We start from the raw sequence: 19592 nt of genomic DNA, 5'->3' as shown, positions 1-19592 counted from the left end.
ATCAGTTGGGGGCGGGCTATTCATAATGACCGAAGAGCTTCTTCTAACATCAGATTTATAAATCCAAATTGTTGAAGAGAAATTTGAAATAAATGTAATTTTGCACTAACTGGATAAACCAGAAAACCTTGAAAAAAGGTGACACTGAAAATTTTTTTGACATAATGAATAAGATTTAGTGCAGATGATTTTTTGAGTTTACGACAGTGATTTCCTTTCTTTATTTAATTTTCCCCTCCTCTATGAATTAAATATATAAACTGACTTTTCAATTTTTGCTGTAATTTTAATTAAAAAATAATCCCTTTAGCTATCACAATTTTTTTTGTGATTAAAAATAAAATCACGAAGTGTCCATAAAAATATATTGGACAAATGAAACAAATTTCAGGAAGAATGGAAGTGTTACTATATAAATGACATATCTAAAAATGACTTTAACTGATTTAAATTTCACTTTGACATTTTTAGCAGACACATGGTTTTTATTAACTGTACATAATAAATAACTCTGTAGTAGTTAAAAAGATAGTAAAACTCTTTAATGTTTTAATAAAGTAGTTAAACTCTTTAATGCAATAAATTAAAACCGTGTAACATAACAAAAATTTATTTATATTGAATAATGTTATGTTCAAAGAAGGGTTCTTGGAGCTTGAAGCTTTGCTATAAGCGACAATATACTTTTAAAGTTTACAAAATGCTAAAATTACAATAATAAATAATGATTAATCTGCGATTAGTGAAATTGAAGTTATGTACAGAATATGTGATATAAGTCGTAGAGAATAATAAGAAAAAGGAGTCTCTGAAAATGGCTGAGAAGATTTAAGTTTATTATCATTTGAAAGTGGAATAAAAATAGTAATATCAATCTGAATATCAAACATACAGGCTTCCGTTTTTCATATATCAGAGCAAGCTTAGAAGACATTGAACGGAGTTTTGGAGGAGAAGGGTCATAGATAAAAATAGCCTGCAATACAAGGCAAAGGTATTTGATGAAATATTTATTACATTGTACTAACTTATGTCTCTCTACTAGAGAATTCGAAAAAAAATTTTAAAACATTTGCAACACACGAGAAAAAAATCTCGCCAAAATTGGGGAAGAAACACGCATGATGAAAAATCACAAAATAGAGAGAGACGCATGCGTAAACCAACGCGCTACTGCAGCTCCCTCTACGTTATTTATTCTCTGCGAAAGTCTGTGTAATCGACATAAAAAGTTTGGTATTTATATATAGAAGATTTGTTGTGCAAATATAATCGGCAACGACCGAATGATTTTACCCACTACAGAAAAAGGACTTCGAAAAAGGGGAGGGTTTAGGAAGGAAAAATTGAAAAGTTGCTTTATCGTACATGTGAAAAGTTGAGAGTTCAAATTCAGATATCTCGAAAAAGCATGTTACTTATGTACAGAGATATATATATATATGTATGTATGTATATATATATTTATATATAATATATTTAAGTTTATAATATTTGTAACATACGCCATCACAGAGGACTGTATATTAAAATGACCAAAAACAGGAGAACGGAGGGTGAGTTTGAATTTTTTTTCGTCCCTCTTCTAATCATATTTCGAAGAGGGCTCAAAACGTCAAAAGTATAACAAATTACTAAAACAAATGTGCATGAAATAATGGTTAGACTAGTCTGATTCGTAATGTTATCTCACGCACTAACAAACATTTGTCCCCGGTCATAAAAATTGCACAAAAAATGATAGTTTTCTAGGTTCCAACTTTAAAAGGTACGTTTAAAACAGCTGAGAAATAAAATTCCATACAAATTCGGAGGCTTGTGCATTCCTGTTGCAACATCTCACTTTTGCGTATTGGTCTTTTAAAATTAGCTCATATACGTAAATTAAAGAAACGCAGAAAAGGAAGAAATAGAAAAATAAAGACGCACCAAAGAAAACACTGCGAATAACATAGCAACAAATATTATAATTAAAAGATATTTAGGATACAGCTTTAAATCGGGCACATACTATTTTGTGTAAAATAAAGCCATGTTTCGGGGATGACTTTTTTATATATTTTCCAAATAAATAAATAAAATAATTCCGTGAAATACTTGCAATATTTTTTTTTTAAATTGATAATTATTATTACGGTAAGATAAAAAGTTTAAAATGTTTCTTGAAATACCCTTTTTACCTTACAAAATGCAAAATATTTGCAATTTTACTTTAACTTCGTAAAATTTAATATTGTAAGTTTAAATATCTCTATCTATCTATCTATAAATATATATATATATATATATATATATATATATATATATACTGACATATTTAAATTCTTGAAATTACTTTAAATCATCATCTTATTTTATTTTTGTAGATAACAAATAATAAAAGTAATATTATAATATTGGGATGCTTGTGTATGGATAATGTTGTTACTGTAGTCTGAAAGGGCTGTCTGCAAGTGCTTATGTTCCTTGAAATTTCATTATAATTTTATATTATGTTCCTAATGAGTAAATACTTTAAAAACATTTAATATACAACAATACTATAAACGAAGTATCGATTTAATGCATAAAATATGCTACTGAACTAATATTAATAATCATCTGGGAAAAAATTTTAATATCGGTTTGAAAGTTTAGATGATCGCTCATGAAACTTCCATAGATAATTTTTTGAAACTCATTATTCTAGTATATGCTTTAAGATTAAAACCTGATATTCAGGTGCTTTGACAATTATTTTATTATAATTGGATAGTTATGGACTGTTTAAGGAGAATCTGTGAATCTACAGTGTATTTTGCTATAAGATTACAATTTTACTCATTGTTAGTTAGGAGAATCGAAAATTTTAATCTAGTTGTTCTGCAACTCATGATTAAAAATGCTTTTAAAAATGTAACCTATTTTTAAAAATATACTTGAAATATATTGAAAGTCATACAGTATCATGTTTCGATAAAGCTACTAATCATAGCACAGTATTGCTTGTTTAAATAAAAATATATCTTGTATTGTTATTTAAAGTGTTGTACTTTGTATTGTTAAATTAAATAATGTAATTTAAATTCTTTGTTTTCTATTTAGTACTTTCTTCAATAATTAAAGTTATTTTATTATTATATTTATTATCCTTAGGAGTTGCTTTATATTTTATAAAATTGAATTTATTAAAAATGTAGTACCTGTAAGAATGTACACCTATAATGGATTTATGCAGTTTAAAATTCATTTATTATTTTACCTTCCTATTTGTAACTGCAAATGTTGACCGGAAAACTGTGTTAATTTTCCAAAAGTATTTTTCTTTGGTGCGATCTCAAAGTTAAAAAAAAATCAGACTAGACTTAAAAAACACACAGTATGAATTTCAGTAACAAAAAGCTACAAAAAATTCTTAGTGCCTGAAATTTGTCTTCAGGTAAACTGGTGATTGTAGACACTATGCAGGAAATTTTTCCAGTTGTTACAGATTTGTGCACAAAAGAATAAAGCTAATAGTAAAAAAAAATAAATAAATAAGAAATAAATAAATAAAACTTAAAGGCATTTTTTTAAGACCAAAAATTTGGTTTTTGTGTTTTATTAATTCTAATATATGAATTTGAAAGTGAAATATATATACAACATTTTTTTTTCAAACACAATCAACAAACAAACAAATAAACAAAAAGAGAAATACTTTATCAAGTCAATGTAACGGTCAACTAAAACTTAAATAATTACATTCCACTTAATTCATGCACGTAAAAGAAAATATATAAGTTTATATATACGTGTATTTATAATGCACTCTAGTTTCATACATTTCATAATGTACCTCTGTTATGAAAATGTGTGAGCATTAAAAAGAAACATAAAAATTTCATCAGCGGATATTTTTCAACAAGACAAAGAGAATGAAATTTAGCCAAACGAATGACGTAAAAATTTCCTATTGTCTCCTTCACCAGTCTACGATGAAAAATAATTTAATAAATTAGTAGCTGCATGAAAAACTGGAAGTTATAAAGCACAGCTGCATTGCATTATTGCCACAATTACATTCAACAAATTGTGATTGGCTGCAATAGGGATAAAAGCAGTAAATCCTGTGTAAAATAACATTTCAATGAGAATAATAAGATTAAATAATTACATTTATAAGAAGTAACAAATGAGACATATAAGAGCACCATAAGGATTCTCAATCCATAGTCTACAGCACAGAACAAAAATTTACATTCAGATTAGAAAACAACATGGCAGTTTTTACATGTGTTCAATCCGCCTTCCTCTTCTATAAAACTATGACCACGAAATCAAAATGTTAATGATGCTCCAACTTACTCGTGTTTATTAAATAAAGAAAGGTACATAGTATTGGACAAGTATGGATTCATGTCAAAAATTAGGAATAATTAGGAATAATTAACAATAATCGACATGTTTTTATTGCACGAAATATTTTTTTTTAGCTTCAACCTCAATTAATCACAAAGATTCAAAACTCTTTTCCTAATTGGCAGATTAAAAAAAAATCAAGTAGTCAGATTTGCAGCTACTTTAAATGTTATATACCTGTATTTCTCTAAAGCAGTGTTTTTTAAAATTATTCACAGTTTGAAATATTGATATTTTAAAAATATTGAGTATTCACTATTTGCATTTTTATTCAATATCAGAATGTTGGACGAGATTTCAACATAATCCAATTAAACTGAAAGTTTGTTCCAAATAAAAAAATGAATTAGTATAAATTTAATTTTTTATTCGATTTTGAATTTATATCATTATTAAGATTTCGAATCAACTAAATCAATTATAACTCATTACTGAAAAATATTCAGAAGAAATAAGTACTTAATGTAGTATGTTTCCATCAAATTTTTCCATAATATTAAACAGTAGAAGAAAGCCGTATTAAATACAGGCGGAAGAAAATTCTGCAAAATATTTAAAATATTTTAACTGTTTAAGGCAGGGGTGTCAAACTGAAATTGTATGCAGGCCGCATGCACAATCTAAAAACAATTGAGGGGCCCCTCTACAAAATAAAAAAAAATATTAACAAAATTGAAAAAAAAATTAAGTAAATTTTAAATTTCGCTTAATAAATATTTATGAAAACGTGACGTAAAAAATAATAATAAGACCATAAAAGGATAAAACTCAAATTAATTTTTGTTTTCTACCTGAAATCTTAACTTTGGAAAGCGCAAGAGATCTATTGGTTAAACTTTGTAATTCAAACAGACTGATATTCCTTTCAAATAATTAGCATTTTTAACCAATCATTAAATTATTTAAATTTAAGCTAAAAATACACAAATTATAAAAAATTTGAAGTTTTCAGAGAAATTTTTCCAAGTGGAACAAAATTTTAAATTAAATAATAACAAGCTAATTTTTTCTCATATTTATTAAAGTTTTCTTCGGCGCATAAATAAAAATACATGTGTTTGTATGCAAATAATTATACATTCTTTATGTTTTACTACAGCTCCACATTTGATGATATTAAATTCCAATAAAGTTTGTAGCCTTGGAGAGAAATTACCGGAAATTATCTTGCATTGTAAATGCTCACATGTCATGTGTTCTTTATCAGTTTTCAACTGTGAAAAAAATCTATTTTGCTTATAAATATATTCCTAAACAAAATGATTATTCTTAGTACAAAAGTTAGTAATTGAGTATTTATTTTTCAACAAGTACGAAAAATAATATAAACTAAGTGAAACCTGTACGTTAAAAGCTTTGAATAAGATTTATATCACACTGTAAATTAACTAACTACATTCACAAAATTTCTTTCTCGTTGTTCACGTTTAATGGAATTGAAAATAATATAAACAAGAAATTCTAAAATCTTGAAATCTTTGTGAAAGCATATTTGCAACAAATACATAACTGAAATATATTCGCAGACCGCCAGTTTGACACCCCTGGTTTAAGATTAATCAAAAAATATATTATTCCTTTGCAACTGACGGGAGATTAAAAAGCAATTTCATACATACAGTTAAAATACTCAAATCACCACCCATGCCAATGCTTTACTGCTGAAGACAGACTCATTGCTCGCGACTCTCAATGAAATTTCTCACTGTCAGATTATCAATTTTTGCAGAATTGACGTAATGACGTAATATATCAACTTTATTCAGGATGTTAACAACTTTTCCAGGATTGATATCAAGGCAATCAAAGAAAAAAAAAGGATAGCTAACCTTAAGAAGTATACTGTAAGTAAGGATTATCAGTAATAGATGGACAACATTTGATCAACTTAGCATTATCTGTTCATGCAAGTTTTGGTTCACAACAGCTTCCTTCCTTACATTATATGACTGCTTCTGAATTGCTTTAATAACATCGCCAGGACGACCCAGTAACAGGATAATAACTTTGCAAAGGATAATACGAATCAGAGAGTTAACAGGAACAATGGGATAGTATTTTATCTCAGTCAACAAACAATTTTCCCTCCACATAAGATTTATTTTGAGGAAAAGCAAGAATACTTCTGACATCACATTAACACTCTAACATTAAGACGAAACTAGAACCAGATTAATTCCCAAGTGATGTCATCATCTACTTTGAGAGTAATACGAACAATGAATTTATAGTCTAATGAAAAGCATCAACATTGGCGAATACAAATATGAAATGCACAAGAATGCAAAAACTGTTACTCAAATAAATTTTATCTCATTTAGGAAATCGAATTTAAACTTTTAAGTGTTTATATTGAAAGCTGTTGAATAGCTGAATTCTGATATTTGAATAAAAAATACTTCATTTTTATTGAAAGATTTGTAATCGGAGATTAATTTGAAACAGTTACGAAATTCTTCGAAAAAATAACATAAATATTGCTTTTTAAATTACTATAACTTATTATAAAATCAAAATAAGTACAAATTTGTGAGAAATCGAAGGAAAGATATTTAAAACAAAATCTTTTATAAGATATATGCTGCGATTGGAATAATGTATGTTAAATTTTAAAGAACTTAAATACCACTTGGAAAATTTTTATTTTTAATAAAAATTGTTAACTAAAGAGCTTTTACTCACTAAAGTGCATTTGTAAACTTTTAAGTGATTATGATGAAAAGTGTTGAACAACAGAACTGAGTTACTAAACGAAGAAATTCGCTGTTACGTTAGGATACTTAACGAACGTATTTTTGGACCTACTCACATATATTAAAAAACATAACTGTTACATAAGAAAATATTCTTAATGAAATTGCAAGAGGAAGGTGAACAGTTTGAAATCATGAACATGTTCCATGCCAGGAATAAACATATTTCCATTAAGTTAAACAACTGATAAAAATTTGTGCTAAACACAATACTGTGAGTCATACTCAGATAGTACTTAATAGTAATTCAAGCAATTCCAATTATTTAAATATCAACAGTGTAAGAACAAGTATGTGGTGTGCATTACATGCATCATATAAAAAGAACTTCTTGCACAACACAGGTCGGGTTTTTAAAATCCTTCTGCTTTCATCTTTCGGAAGGATTTGGATATCAACAAATCACTCGGGGTAACAGAGAACATCAGAAGGTTTTGTTATCAGTTGGCACCAGTGTTTATGGACTGAGCAAAAGGACAGGGATTTTTTTGTTAAACTCTCCCACTATTTTAGGACATGTCAAATAGCTCATTTCTTTTCGCTTCAAATGCAAAAATTAATGATATTAAAGCATTTCAAAATACAGAATAGTGCCTTGAATATTTAAAAAAGTGCAGCGAAGAAATATTATTTGATATCGTCTTGAAGAATATTAGGTGTTTTAAGCAAATAATTCTTAAGAAATAAGAGTTCCTTTTCTCAGAATATTCTGCAAACAAAAACATTTCTGTATAAGAAAAACAAATTTAAGTAACTAATTATACAATTATGTATTTTAGCTGTGTATTCTAAATCCTCCCTCAGGAAAAAAAAAAGGCTTTAGAGAATAAATGTACATTTAAACGGTAAACAGTCAGACAAGTCTAGAGCTCATTAGGATGTCACATATAATTTATAATTGAAAAATACAACAAGTTTTATGGCGTTTAAAATATACTATTATAATTCTATTATATGCTTTACATTAAAGTTCAGTTATATTATTATTGGGGAAGGGGAATGATTCTTTGCCTTGTAAAAAGTTTAAGTTAACAGTTCGCCTTTAGGATTCTATAATATCGTTATTATGGTCAAACTATTTGTTCGGAGATTCACTACTACCGGGTAGAAAATTCTCGGAAGGAATATAATAAATATAGATTATTAAATTATTAAAAATGATTAATAAATAAAAATAAAAATTACTACAATATTTCAGAAAACGGTTTGAAACAAAGCTAATTGCAAGATATTTGCTGTGACTCGATACTACAGAATATGTTAAAATTTAAAGAACTAAAAATCGCTGGTAATAATGAAATAATCTAACTAAAAGAACTTAAATATCACTCGTAATAGTTTTTTTAATAAAATCTGTTCATTAAATAACTTTTGCTCCATTTAGAAAATGGTACTTTAAAATTTCTTTCTCGAAAACGACTTTCTTGGCTGCATAAATTAAATACAGGGCTTTGGTTTAATGACTTGGACACAAAACGTATGATTTATTTTTTTTAAATAATTTTTTTTAATATTTTGTAAAAATTTAATGAATATAATAAAGTCAGAGCTGAATGGTTCTTATAATGAAATAATCTTTTTCAATTAAAGTTAAATAAGCAGAAAATTTTAATTTTTACTTCTCTGCTTGTTGGAAAATAATAAGAATTTCATTACATCTTTGCGAAAATTAATATTATTGATATATATCTGATGATATACAAACAGAAAGATTTATTTAAATGATGTGTGACCTGCACAGTTCCAAAAAAGTTTAGTAAACCAAAATTAAACTTTTGTAAAGTAAATTTACTAAAAAATTCTATAATGATAAATCGCGGAATTGTTCATTATTGTTCTGCAGTGATAAAATATATTTTCTTGCTGAAAATTAATTTTTAAGAGCTTCAAATGATTCAGTTTAAAATGCATGCTATATATATAACAAAGCACCATAAAAGAAATATAATTTTAAAAGAAGTGGGGAAAACAATTCAGAAATTAAACTTATTAATAATTAATTAATAAATGGACTATAACAATTATGTAAACTTTATGAAAAAATCCAGAAGGTTTTTCTGAATTGCGTTAAAATTAATTAAGAGTTGTTTCTTGCAATAAATTCTGGCCTGCAGAAGATGTAAACAGTTCACGTGACTGTCGAAAAGTACTGGGAGAGTTTTCGAAAATGAAATACATTTAAAAGATACAAACACAAAACAGGAAAATAATAATAATAATAATATTTACATGGTGTTAACTAAATGCATGTATCCACAAACCAATCGACTAGAAATGATCTAGTCCTAAGATCATAAATAGATTTGAGGCGGTGAAACACCTATCTCAGTCCTTGGGTCGGTAGCATTTTGAAAGAAGAACCACCAGTCGGTAGTCAGGTGCACCATGAAGAAAGGCATCGTTGTAATAATATATTGTGTCACAAGGTTGTAAAGGACCCAAAAAACACGATAACGTACAATAAGAGATCGAAATTTTTCAAAAATGGGTAGAAAAAGAGACAACATTTAAAGTATTGTTCAAGATTCGCAATAACTTGTGCAAGACAACACACAAATGCTTCTTTGATACGGAGAAAAACTTTGCGAGAAAAATGGATGAAACGTAACAGAAACAGAGAAATTTGTGCTATTATTATTTTATGCAGCAAAAAGCAAAAAATTAGGACTTTTGATTCCTTCCGAAAAACTCCAATTTATACTGCAAACAGTTTGACATAGCAGTGTGCTTTTTGCCATTTTTTTCTGTGTTTTGTTTTATTATCTCTATTTACAATCTTATAATAAGTGCTTTACATGAATCTTGAGACAGGACGATCCTTAAATGGGAGAAACTAATTTTTATTACTCGGAGAAAATAATAGATTCTGTGTAGGTCGATGGGTACCGTCTTGTAAAAGGGAGAAGAGATCAATTTACAACACATAAAAACACACAAGTGAGGTACTGCATTGTCCACTGACCACTCGTTTCCTTTTGCATTCAGCTCAAAGTCGACATCAGTCGCACGCAATCATGCTGCAAGCAGAAGAAACAAATTATTTTTTTAAGCTCGTGCTCATTGCGTTGCTTGTTTGCTATACTTTATATATTCATAAGGTTGTCGTTTTGTTGAAGGGGTTGTTCAACGGGCTGAGCAATATCCGTGCGCTGAAACATGACAAGGCGTGAGAATTGTAAAAGTGAAGAAATAGAATTATGTATCACATTACATTGCAGAAAATCTCAGCCTTGATCGTCATTGTCATGAAAATCATTATTTCCCACGCATCTTTGACATACATCATTATTTTTATAATCTTCCGATTAGTGAAGTTAAGGCCACTCTTTTATACACCGGGATAAAGTCCACGTGAAAACTATGGTGCGGTTTTTATATGTGAGTTTAACAATGAAATGATCGTCCATCACATCTCAGTGTGACATCATTCATTTAAGTCTGAGAATTCGATGCTGTGAAAGAGACACAATGCACATACACAAATGGCATTGGTTTTAAATTAATTACTTTTAAATTAAAGTTTCATTTGTTTGGGTTTCTAAAAAAATTCAAAATTCCCAATCTTCACCAACATCTTCCTTTTCCAGCCTTTGCTGAAGTTTTTCGATATTTTTACGCCTATCTTTTGCTTCGGCGTCATCCCAACTCTCATCATCGTCTTGTTCTTCGAGGAAGACCGGTTTTTTGAGCGTCGTACTGTCCATCATATTAACAGACAAAAGTTTGTCTTTTATACACTGTTCAGAAGTTTCGTGATCATTCATACCATTCGTCAAGCCCTCCATTTCATTGTCTGATCGTTCAGGGCTAGCGACCGTAGTCCTACGAGAATTGTCACTACGAGGCGGGTGGCACTTTGAGGAGGATCTATCGTCTGGTGCTGGCACAGGAAGCACATGTACCGTCTCTACTCGAGACGGTAAAAGGAGATCGAAATCCTCTGTTTGACGAACACAAACCCCATTGATTATTTCTTCCTGCTCAGTTGCACTTTCGTCGCCTAACTGGTCATCATCATCCAAATCCTCTTCGTCATCTGTGTTTTCTGGGGACAGTTCTAAACCTGGATCTACCCACTGGGGCATCGCGGGTTTTCTTCTGTTGCTACTTCCAGTACTGACTACACCTGTAGTTGGTCGTGTTGACTCGCTACCTGCAGATGGCCTTAGAGGTGAAGAGCTCTGACGATGAGGAGGTTGACTATCTTCTACTGATTCGCGATCACTATTATCACCTTGTGTGAGATTGTCCTGGGAAAGATTGGAGTCATCGTTCATCTCACTGTTCGAACGATCATCTGTGCTGCTACCGCCTGTGGTGTCCGCTTTTGCACCGCTATTGATGGCATTTCGCAGTTGACTAGACATACTTAAGTCCAGCGTCCCAACGTCATCACCTGATGAGGAAAGGGGAGAGCAATTACGATAAGGTGAATACAAATACGGCATGCTCCCTCCGAAGTGACTCACAAATTGCGGTCCCCCTTTCTCTCGGCATTTCTCCGCAAGTCTTTGATTTAGCAGCATGCGGTACTGGACTGGATCAAAAGCCATGCCCTCTCTAACGGGTGGGGGCAAAGATAAATCGGTTCCTTTTCTACCATGTTCATCATCCGATGAAGAATGCTGTTTCATTCTCATCCGGTGGTTGTGGAACCAGTTTGTGATAGTCCGTACCGATAAATTGAGTTCAGTGGCTAAGAATTCAATAGTTGCTGTGCTAGGATAAGGATCCAGTGAGAAAGCCAATCGCAAGGCTTCCTTCTGTTCCTCGGTAAACAAGACTCGCGGTTTCTTGGCCGGAGGATAGGGTGACGGGGGAGCAAAGCTGTAGTTATTGTACAACTGACCTCCCTCTGACTGGCTCCTTGGACTGTCCATTGGATTCTCACCAGTTCTACGGCGTTTATTGGCTACAGTAAGGAAAGAAAAAGAAATTAATAAATATGAAGCAGTCTCGTAACATCTGTTAAACAAATAAAATAAGGCTGCATAAAACGAACTTAAATACAAATGTTTTGGCTAATATTTCGAATGGTTTATGATAGCTGATTCTTTTAACTGCTCTTTTCAAATCATATTGATTGGAATTCATGGATAAGAAAAAATTTTTAGTCTTTCCAACTTTTTTAAACTTTTAGAAATTATCTGAAACAAAATACTACTGCAAAGGAAAAGTAAAAAAATTAAACCTACTTCTGACATAATTTTATAAAATTCGGAATAATATTAATTAATTTCTGGCATAATTAGATTAAAATTATAAATTCAGAATCTTAACAGTAATATAAGATTCGATTACCAGAGGCAATATATTTATATACCGATTACCAGAGGCAATATATTTATATACTTCTATTAAATTTAACAATGTGCAGAAGGTAAATTTAAAATCTCTTTCTTTCACATTGGTTGAAAAATATGACATAAAGCAATTAACGACTACCACAGTGAACGACAAACTTAAAACTCTTTATGGCATAAACGCGATATGAGGCATATCTGTGCTATAAGAAGTAAAAAGAGGAAATATAATATGTGGAGAAGAGATTTTGAAATGCATTCTTTCTGATATCGTATTGATGATTACGCTGCTTTATAAATATGTTACTTTTCCTTCATTCAATGGTATTGCTATTGTTTTTGTGTCCTGATGATTTCATCGTAATGAAATTCGAACATTGCATAGATAAATAAATAAATAACAGAGATATATTAAAAAAGGGGAGAAGAAAAGAATATGTGTTCCGTGGGCGCAGGGTCAATGTTTATGTTTACAAAGCGTTAAACGTTGCCATACTTTTTTATATTTTCTTTAAATATTTTCGCTATACTATTAATATTTGGGATGCAAATTAATGAAAGTATCCGGATTTGCTCCAGATATGTTCACCTGTAAAAACTGTTACTGGAGTTGTAAAAAAGATTCCAAATTTAAGGTTATTTTTTTCTGTCATACTTATTCTCAAAACTTATATGAACTGTTAACACACAAATGTACTAATTCAGTATCTGAAAACACTGAAAATATCAAAATGTTTAATTTTTTTTTTTTTTTTTTTTTTTTTGTTTTTTTTTTTTTGTTTTGAAGCTGCAGATGGCAAGGATTTGTAAAGCAATTTTAAACAGAATCCTACATTTAAAATTTTTTATTTTGGAAAATAAATAAAATGGTATTTTTATGCATTTAAAATTGTGAAATTTAAGACTCTAACAATACAATGCACTATAAGACTTATTATTATCATCTAATTTTAAGAACTGCGTTCAGTAAACTGTTTTGATTTGCAACTTTAGTTATTATTTATTGTTACCTTAGCTATTATTTACAGCATTAGTAGCATCTTGGTTAATATGATTCAGAAAGAAGAAGGGGAAAAATCGCGCAAAAAAAGAAGGGTGAAGAAAGAAAAATGTGTATGATGTGGATGCACTCTGCTGATCAATATTTATATTTACAAGTAATGTTTTCGAAAAAGACAGCAATCAAAAGCAGTCTGAGAGAAATCATTGAGCAGTGAAAATGCTAAATGAGTTAACATCAATATAATCATAATATAATCAATATAACAACAACACATAAAAAAAATTCGATATAGAGCAATGGAAATTGAAAACGAGAGTTGAATGTTGGAAAGGACACAGTATGTTGGTTGTCATTTTAATTTAAAGCATTATTCCATTGGTTAGAGAATCGGGGGCTTACTAGTATTTAACAACTAACCTTCTCTCCTCTCGTTCTTGATCGTCTGTAACATTTCAACATTGTGCGGATCGTTGAGCCACATCTGCATTCTTATGAAAGGTTCCCTCCCCTTGATGCTCAGCATGTGCCAGGGCTTTGGTTTCGAAAGAAGTTCACTGACAGATCCTTGAGACAAGCCAAGAACAACTTCGCCAAATATCTAAAAATTACAGGAAAATTTTTTTATTTCATTCTAGGAATTTATAAAACATTAAAGAAAAATGACGTTGTTGTTAAGCATATCAGCGAAGTCTTAATATCAGCGAAGTTTATTTTTTCATAGCATTCACGTACTATCACATTCATTACATTTTAACTCGCAATGTTTTGATGTTAAAAATATCTTCAGCGCAGTCTTAGTGAAATTTTTGGTTATCTTACGTTCGTTACGATATGTTATGTATTTATCAGCCACGCAGCTTTTGTTTCCATTGCTCAAAAAATACATTCCTTAATTTATCATTAACGCGGTCCCACAAAAGCCAGTTCTAAAAATGTTGCCGATGATAAGATTAACTGATAATTCAAATTTAATCAGTCTGCAACTGTCTAATACACCGAGGAAATTTAAAAGTAATAAATTCCCTCTTTAATAATTTAAATTAATTATTTTTGACAGCATACCCAATCAATACGATTAAAAATAAACTTAATATATAATAAATATTGTTACGAAATGTCCAGGCGCGGTAAGGTAGCTTCCCCGCAAAGCAGTTTTAGGGTTGCTATAAAATAGCAAGGTAGGCAGGGTTGCCACATTTGGCGACAAAATTGGCGCTATGCCATGGACGGATGGAGAACCTTCTGGAACGAATTCTTATCGGTTTAGCCCAGAATGTTCTCGAACACAAGCCGAAAGCTACATAAACCCTGCTGGCCCGCAGTCTTTTAGTGTGTGCCTGGTCTAGCGAGCTGATAGTCAGTCATTGAGCGAGTGTCTAGAAGTCTAGCGCCGAGTTGGTCGTCGAGTGCATCGAAGAGTCTCTGAGTGTATCGCGCTTAGTGCATCGTCGAGAGAATGTGTTAAGCTCCGGGAACGACTGAACCGGAGAGTCGGGAGCTGTGCTCTGTGTGTCGTCGAGTGCATCGCGAGTTATAGCGTGGAGAATCTAGAGAGTACGTGGAGGTCCCAGAACGACCGAGCAGAGTCGGGAGCTGTACTCTGGTGCTTTGCAGTGAAGCTGTCTCCACCGTTATTGCATGACAGTGTGAAGGCTGTGTCGCTGATTGTTCCAGCGTGTTCATAGGAAATCTTCGACGACTGTAAAAGAGTTTTGGAGCTGTCCTGATTAATATTGGTAAATAAAGTGTGTGTCGATACTTCATTAAGTGTCGTCGTTATTCACTCCAAATCCGCACGCACCCCGTACGAACGTGAAGAAAATTAAACGTAACAATATATCCAAAGAAGAACTTTGTAAATATTGCAAAAATATTACAACTAATAAAAAAACTAACAGAAATATCTCTTCTCACTTGCAGCAGAAGAATTCTAATTTCTGCTATGTTATTAAAAGAACATTTAACGCTCCTAAACCATGTTTTTGGGGAAAAAAAGAGAGTCAAGCAACATCACAGAGTAGAATACAGTACGTAGAATCAAAGAACTGGTAGAATACACTGCTGGCCATTAAAATTGCAACACCATGAAGGAAAGCAAATACAAAAAAGATATTTATTGTACGTAAACAGTATAGCATGAAGACAAAATGATTAAATTTCTAAGCAGTTTTGAGGTTTACAGGCGTGCCAAATCAGCAGAAAACGCTATTACCCCTTCTAGCTAAAAAAGACCTTACCCGGTCAGGCAAGGAGTTGAACTGGGCTTCGATGACAGAAACAGGCAAATTATTCCACGCTGCTTCAAGTCTATGCCACACTTCATCAGCAGTGTTAGCTGGAGATGGATGGCGGTCCAGTCTCACAGCAATCCATGACCAGATGTTTTCAATGGGTGACAGATCTGGAGACCGTGCAGGCCAAGGCAGAAATCCAATACCCTGTGCATCAAGAAAGGTCAGAACACAACGTGCAACATGTGGTCTTGCATTACCTTGTTGGAGGATGGCGTTTGGCAGGCCTCGAAGATAAAGCACAACCACTGGACGTAAGATTTCAAAAATGTACCGATCTGCGTGCAAATTACCGTCGATCCGAACTAGACATGTGCGTGTCGTGTACCCATTGGCTCCCCAAACCCTCACACTAGGTGCAGGGTACCTATGCCGATATCGAATGCAAGCAGGCGACGTGCAATTTCCTCGGAGCCTCCAGACGGCCATCAGAATATTGCACGTAGAATCGGGACTCGTTTAAAACATTGTGCTACTCCTGTATTCAGCTTTGTCGTTCGGCGCACCAAAGTCACCGTCTCTACCTATGTTGCATAGTCAAGGAAAGACGAGGTACTGGTCGCAGTGCTTATAAATCACGCTACTGCAAACGTCGAGCACCGTGAAAGCGGATACTAGGTGTGCTGCAAACATGGCCATTTCTAACTATTGGTCCATTATGTGGTTGTATGGTTTCTCAGGGCTGACATAACAATGTCAGAGAGGGCCTTGAGATCCTGTACCGTTCAGTTTGACCTTCAGCAACCCATTGACTCCATATTCGCATGACTGTGGTAGGATGTCGACCAGTGCAAAAGTGTGGATTATCACGGAATGATAATCCACACTCTCGATAGGCAACGATCCTACCTCTATCGAATTCCTATACTTGCTGGTAAGCATTTCTTATTATTAGAGGCATAACACGATATTCTGGCTAAAACTGCGACCTTACAAAGCGCTTTCCGAATAAGAAATCCACTATTCTTTTATGCAGTATTTCAGATGTCATTTCTCCCTCCGTCATCTAAATGTGCTGAAATACTAATCATTTGCATATAACAACCTCGTTTTCCTTTCACGTGATTTTGACGTTCATCAGATCATTCTTTCCTGGTGCTACAATTTTAATCGCCAGCACAGTAGTTTATATTGTAGACGACATTTTGAATCATACAAATTTGGATATCCAGTTCATTAGCGTACTATGGTAATGTGCACAGATGTTGCCTAAATACTAGGAAAAAAATTTGAAGACCGCATCAGCCATTTTGGATAAAAAATTCACATATATACTTATATTTTTTTAAAGAAAGGGCGCACTAGAGAAATTGAAAAAGTTTAATTATTTTTATGTCCTATTTAATAAACGTGTTTATGCTGATATGTCTTACGCTTTTAATTAACTATTTCTTTTTTATAGGATTCTTTATTATTTAATTAATCCCGGATTTGAATTATCTGAGAGATTTGTTTTCTAAGAGAAATTGACTAGCCCAGTTGGGCACTTAAAAGTTCGAATTGGCACAGATATTGGAGGGAGGTGAAGCTTTTCCAGCTGCTGTCTTGTAAAATGTTTAGAAAAATTATTTTTATCACAAATTTAAATATCTTCATAAATGAGCTATCTTTTTCTTTCAATATTAATTACTACAGATGGGTGTCCGATACCAATTCGAATTCAAGATAAATAGGTCTTTATGCGCAACAATGCACCAAATCGTTTTATGCTCCTTAGAAACAAGGAATTACTAATTATGGTTTGAATAAGAAGAGTGTATAAATATGAAACGGTTCGTTTAGTTAGAAATATGTGAAAGACTTTTAATGTATCGCCTCGGTGCATAATTTCAAGGAATTTTGTTATGAGTTGGAAGCAGTGCTTTGTTCGAGAGCTTGTTGTTCTCTATTTGATAGTTATTGTTTAACTGATAGTTTTGCGCTCCTGAAAACATAATGTATACTTGCGAACACATTTTGTCTATTTTGCAGACGAAATAAGATGAAATGCCAAATAGAATATCAGTGATCAAGTGGACAAAGATGAACATTTTCAACGCATTCTGCTCTTTGAATTTAACTGAAAATCAAATGCAGCAAGAGCACTGAAAATAATTTTTCCTGCGTACGGGACTTAACCTCCACCCCCCCCAAGAGCTGGTCACTCGCTATGTTTATACGTTGGGAGTGGACAGTACGATGGAGATTAGCTACCTTCACAAGACTAGAACAATCGTTTTATTCGGTGAGCGTTCAGGCGCAGCAGGTACTGTCATATCTGACTCCGGCTGTGTGGTCGTAGATGATTTTTAGATGCCCTCTGGCATTAGAGTATTCAGTGTTATATGGCTTACTGCCAAGTCGATAGCTCTGGCGCTAGTTTACTATGTACGGGACTAATGTCTTGTTGAGAAAATTAGGTTAGGTTAGGTTAACTGAACATCGCAAAACGCAACTGGGCTATCTACCTAAGTAGACTTCTTTCGAGTAGGAATTTCTAAGGAAAACTGGCTTGTATTCACATAACACATGAGAAAAACCACGTAATTTAAAATGCAGACAGCCTGTTCGCCTGGGATCGAACCCATGTCTAACTCCCCGTGTTCAGCAGCCTTAATCACTCGACTACAGGTGAAGCTTTTGCTAAAAGGACAGCAAGGATATTATTCGGTCTGTTCCGGAGAAAGCGATTTGACTTAGCTAATGACCCACTTTCAGGAGGATCGCTAGAATTTGACGAAGATCGTTTAAATCAACATCTTCACAAGGACCTTCGTCAAGTAACGCGGAAATCGGCACACCTTATGGAATATGAGCACTCAACTATTATGCACCTTTTGCACTTTTGCATTTCATGGGAAAGTTATTACTCAGAACGAAAAGCTACGAGCTTATGCACCGGTCAAACATTTCAATGTATCTTCAAAATAAATTAACAAAGATAATAACGCAACGGGTGTACACAATCTATAATAAATGTTATCAATTTAAATAGTTTAGTTTCTCTTCCGCTAAGGTTTTTCTTATGTAGGTGACTTTTGATTTGTCACAACTGGCAGATTTGCGAGAGTGTACCTATTTGGCCACTACTTGCATTGTGACCGATACAGAAGTACCGATATGCAAAGTACTGATGGTTTTTCTTTCGGTAAATACAACAGCTTTCTAACATAGGATTTAAAACTTTTTAACATGGATTTCATACTTCCTTTACAACAGAACAGAGTCAAAAAAAAGTTTATTACACATAAAATTCTGACGAAACCTCTTTTAGTAATGTACAGTCTGCTTTTGCCTTTTGAATTTCTTCGTTCCCTCGAAACCTGCATTTTTGTCGATCCCTATTTATATTCTTAAAAAAATTCCAATTTATATAAATTGCAATTTAACAAGTTACAGAGTGAATTATGCCTACGAACTCCAATAACTGTTATTATAAGCCAAAAAGAAAAAAAAAATGCAAAGGATATCTACAAATTTGGTAGCTGGGTATTAGCCGGTATCCGATAATGCACTGCCAACAATCCATTGGCAACTTTGGACGATATTTTCGACGTCAACGATCCCATTACACAGCTTTTTTTAATTTGTCACGGCTATCGTTTAGCAGTCGCATTTAAAATCGGATCAAATAGTTATTCTCTGCAGTTCTCTCTGCCCCCCCCCGTATGAATCTGCTAACAGTGGCGTAGCCAGAACTTTTGCCGCTCGTTCCGACCCCTGAGTTTGCAGCCTGAGGTGGTCTTTGAATTTGCCATCCTTCTGGATATACAAAAATATAACTACGAAAAATGTTAAAACGACATGAGCGAAATAATTTAAAATTCTATGTTTATTTTTGAAGAAACACTTTTAATTCTGACATTTAAAAATATTATTGTTT

At 32.4% G+C, this 19592-nt stretch overlaps 1 protein-coding gene across 3 annotated transcripts in view; it reads right to left on the bottom strand.

The window, feature by feature from the left end:
* Window positions 1-815: 815 nt before the first annotated feature.
* LOC118201335 (homeobox protein cut-like) overlaps window positions 816-19592 on the bottom strand; it is a 433633-nt gene continuing 414856 nt past the window's right edge. For all 3 annotated transcript variants that reach the window (XM_085815283.1, XM_085815284.1, XM_085815285.1), the window contains 2 exons: window positions 13857-14037; window positions 816-12045 (listed from right to left, as the gene is read on the bottom strand). In XM_085815283.1, coding sequence (XP_085671409.1) covers window positions 10682-12045; window positions 13857-14037 — 1545 coding nt within the window. In that variant the 3' untranslated portion in view covers window positions 816-10681. The remainder of the gene's footprint in view (window positions 12046-13856; window positions 14038-19592) is intronic.

The sequence above is a fragment of the Stegodyphus dumicola genome, chromosome 4 (genome assembly GCF_044657685.1).
Source record: "Stegodyphus dumicola isolate Sdum_Otavi_A_Nest chromosome 4, ASM4465768v1".
Lineage (NCBI taxonomy): Eukaryota > Metazoa > Arthropoda > Arachnida > Araneae > Eresidae > Stegodyphus > Stegodyphus dumicola.
Note: the sequence above shows the minus strand (reverse complement) of the source record. Positions and strands in the feature narration are given on the sequence as shown.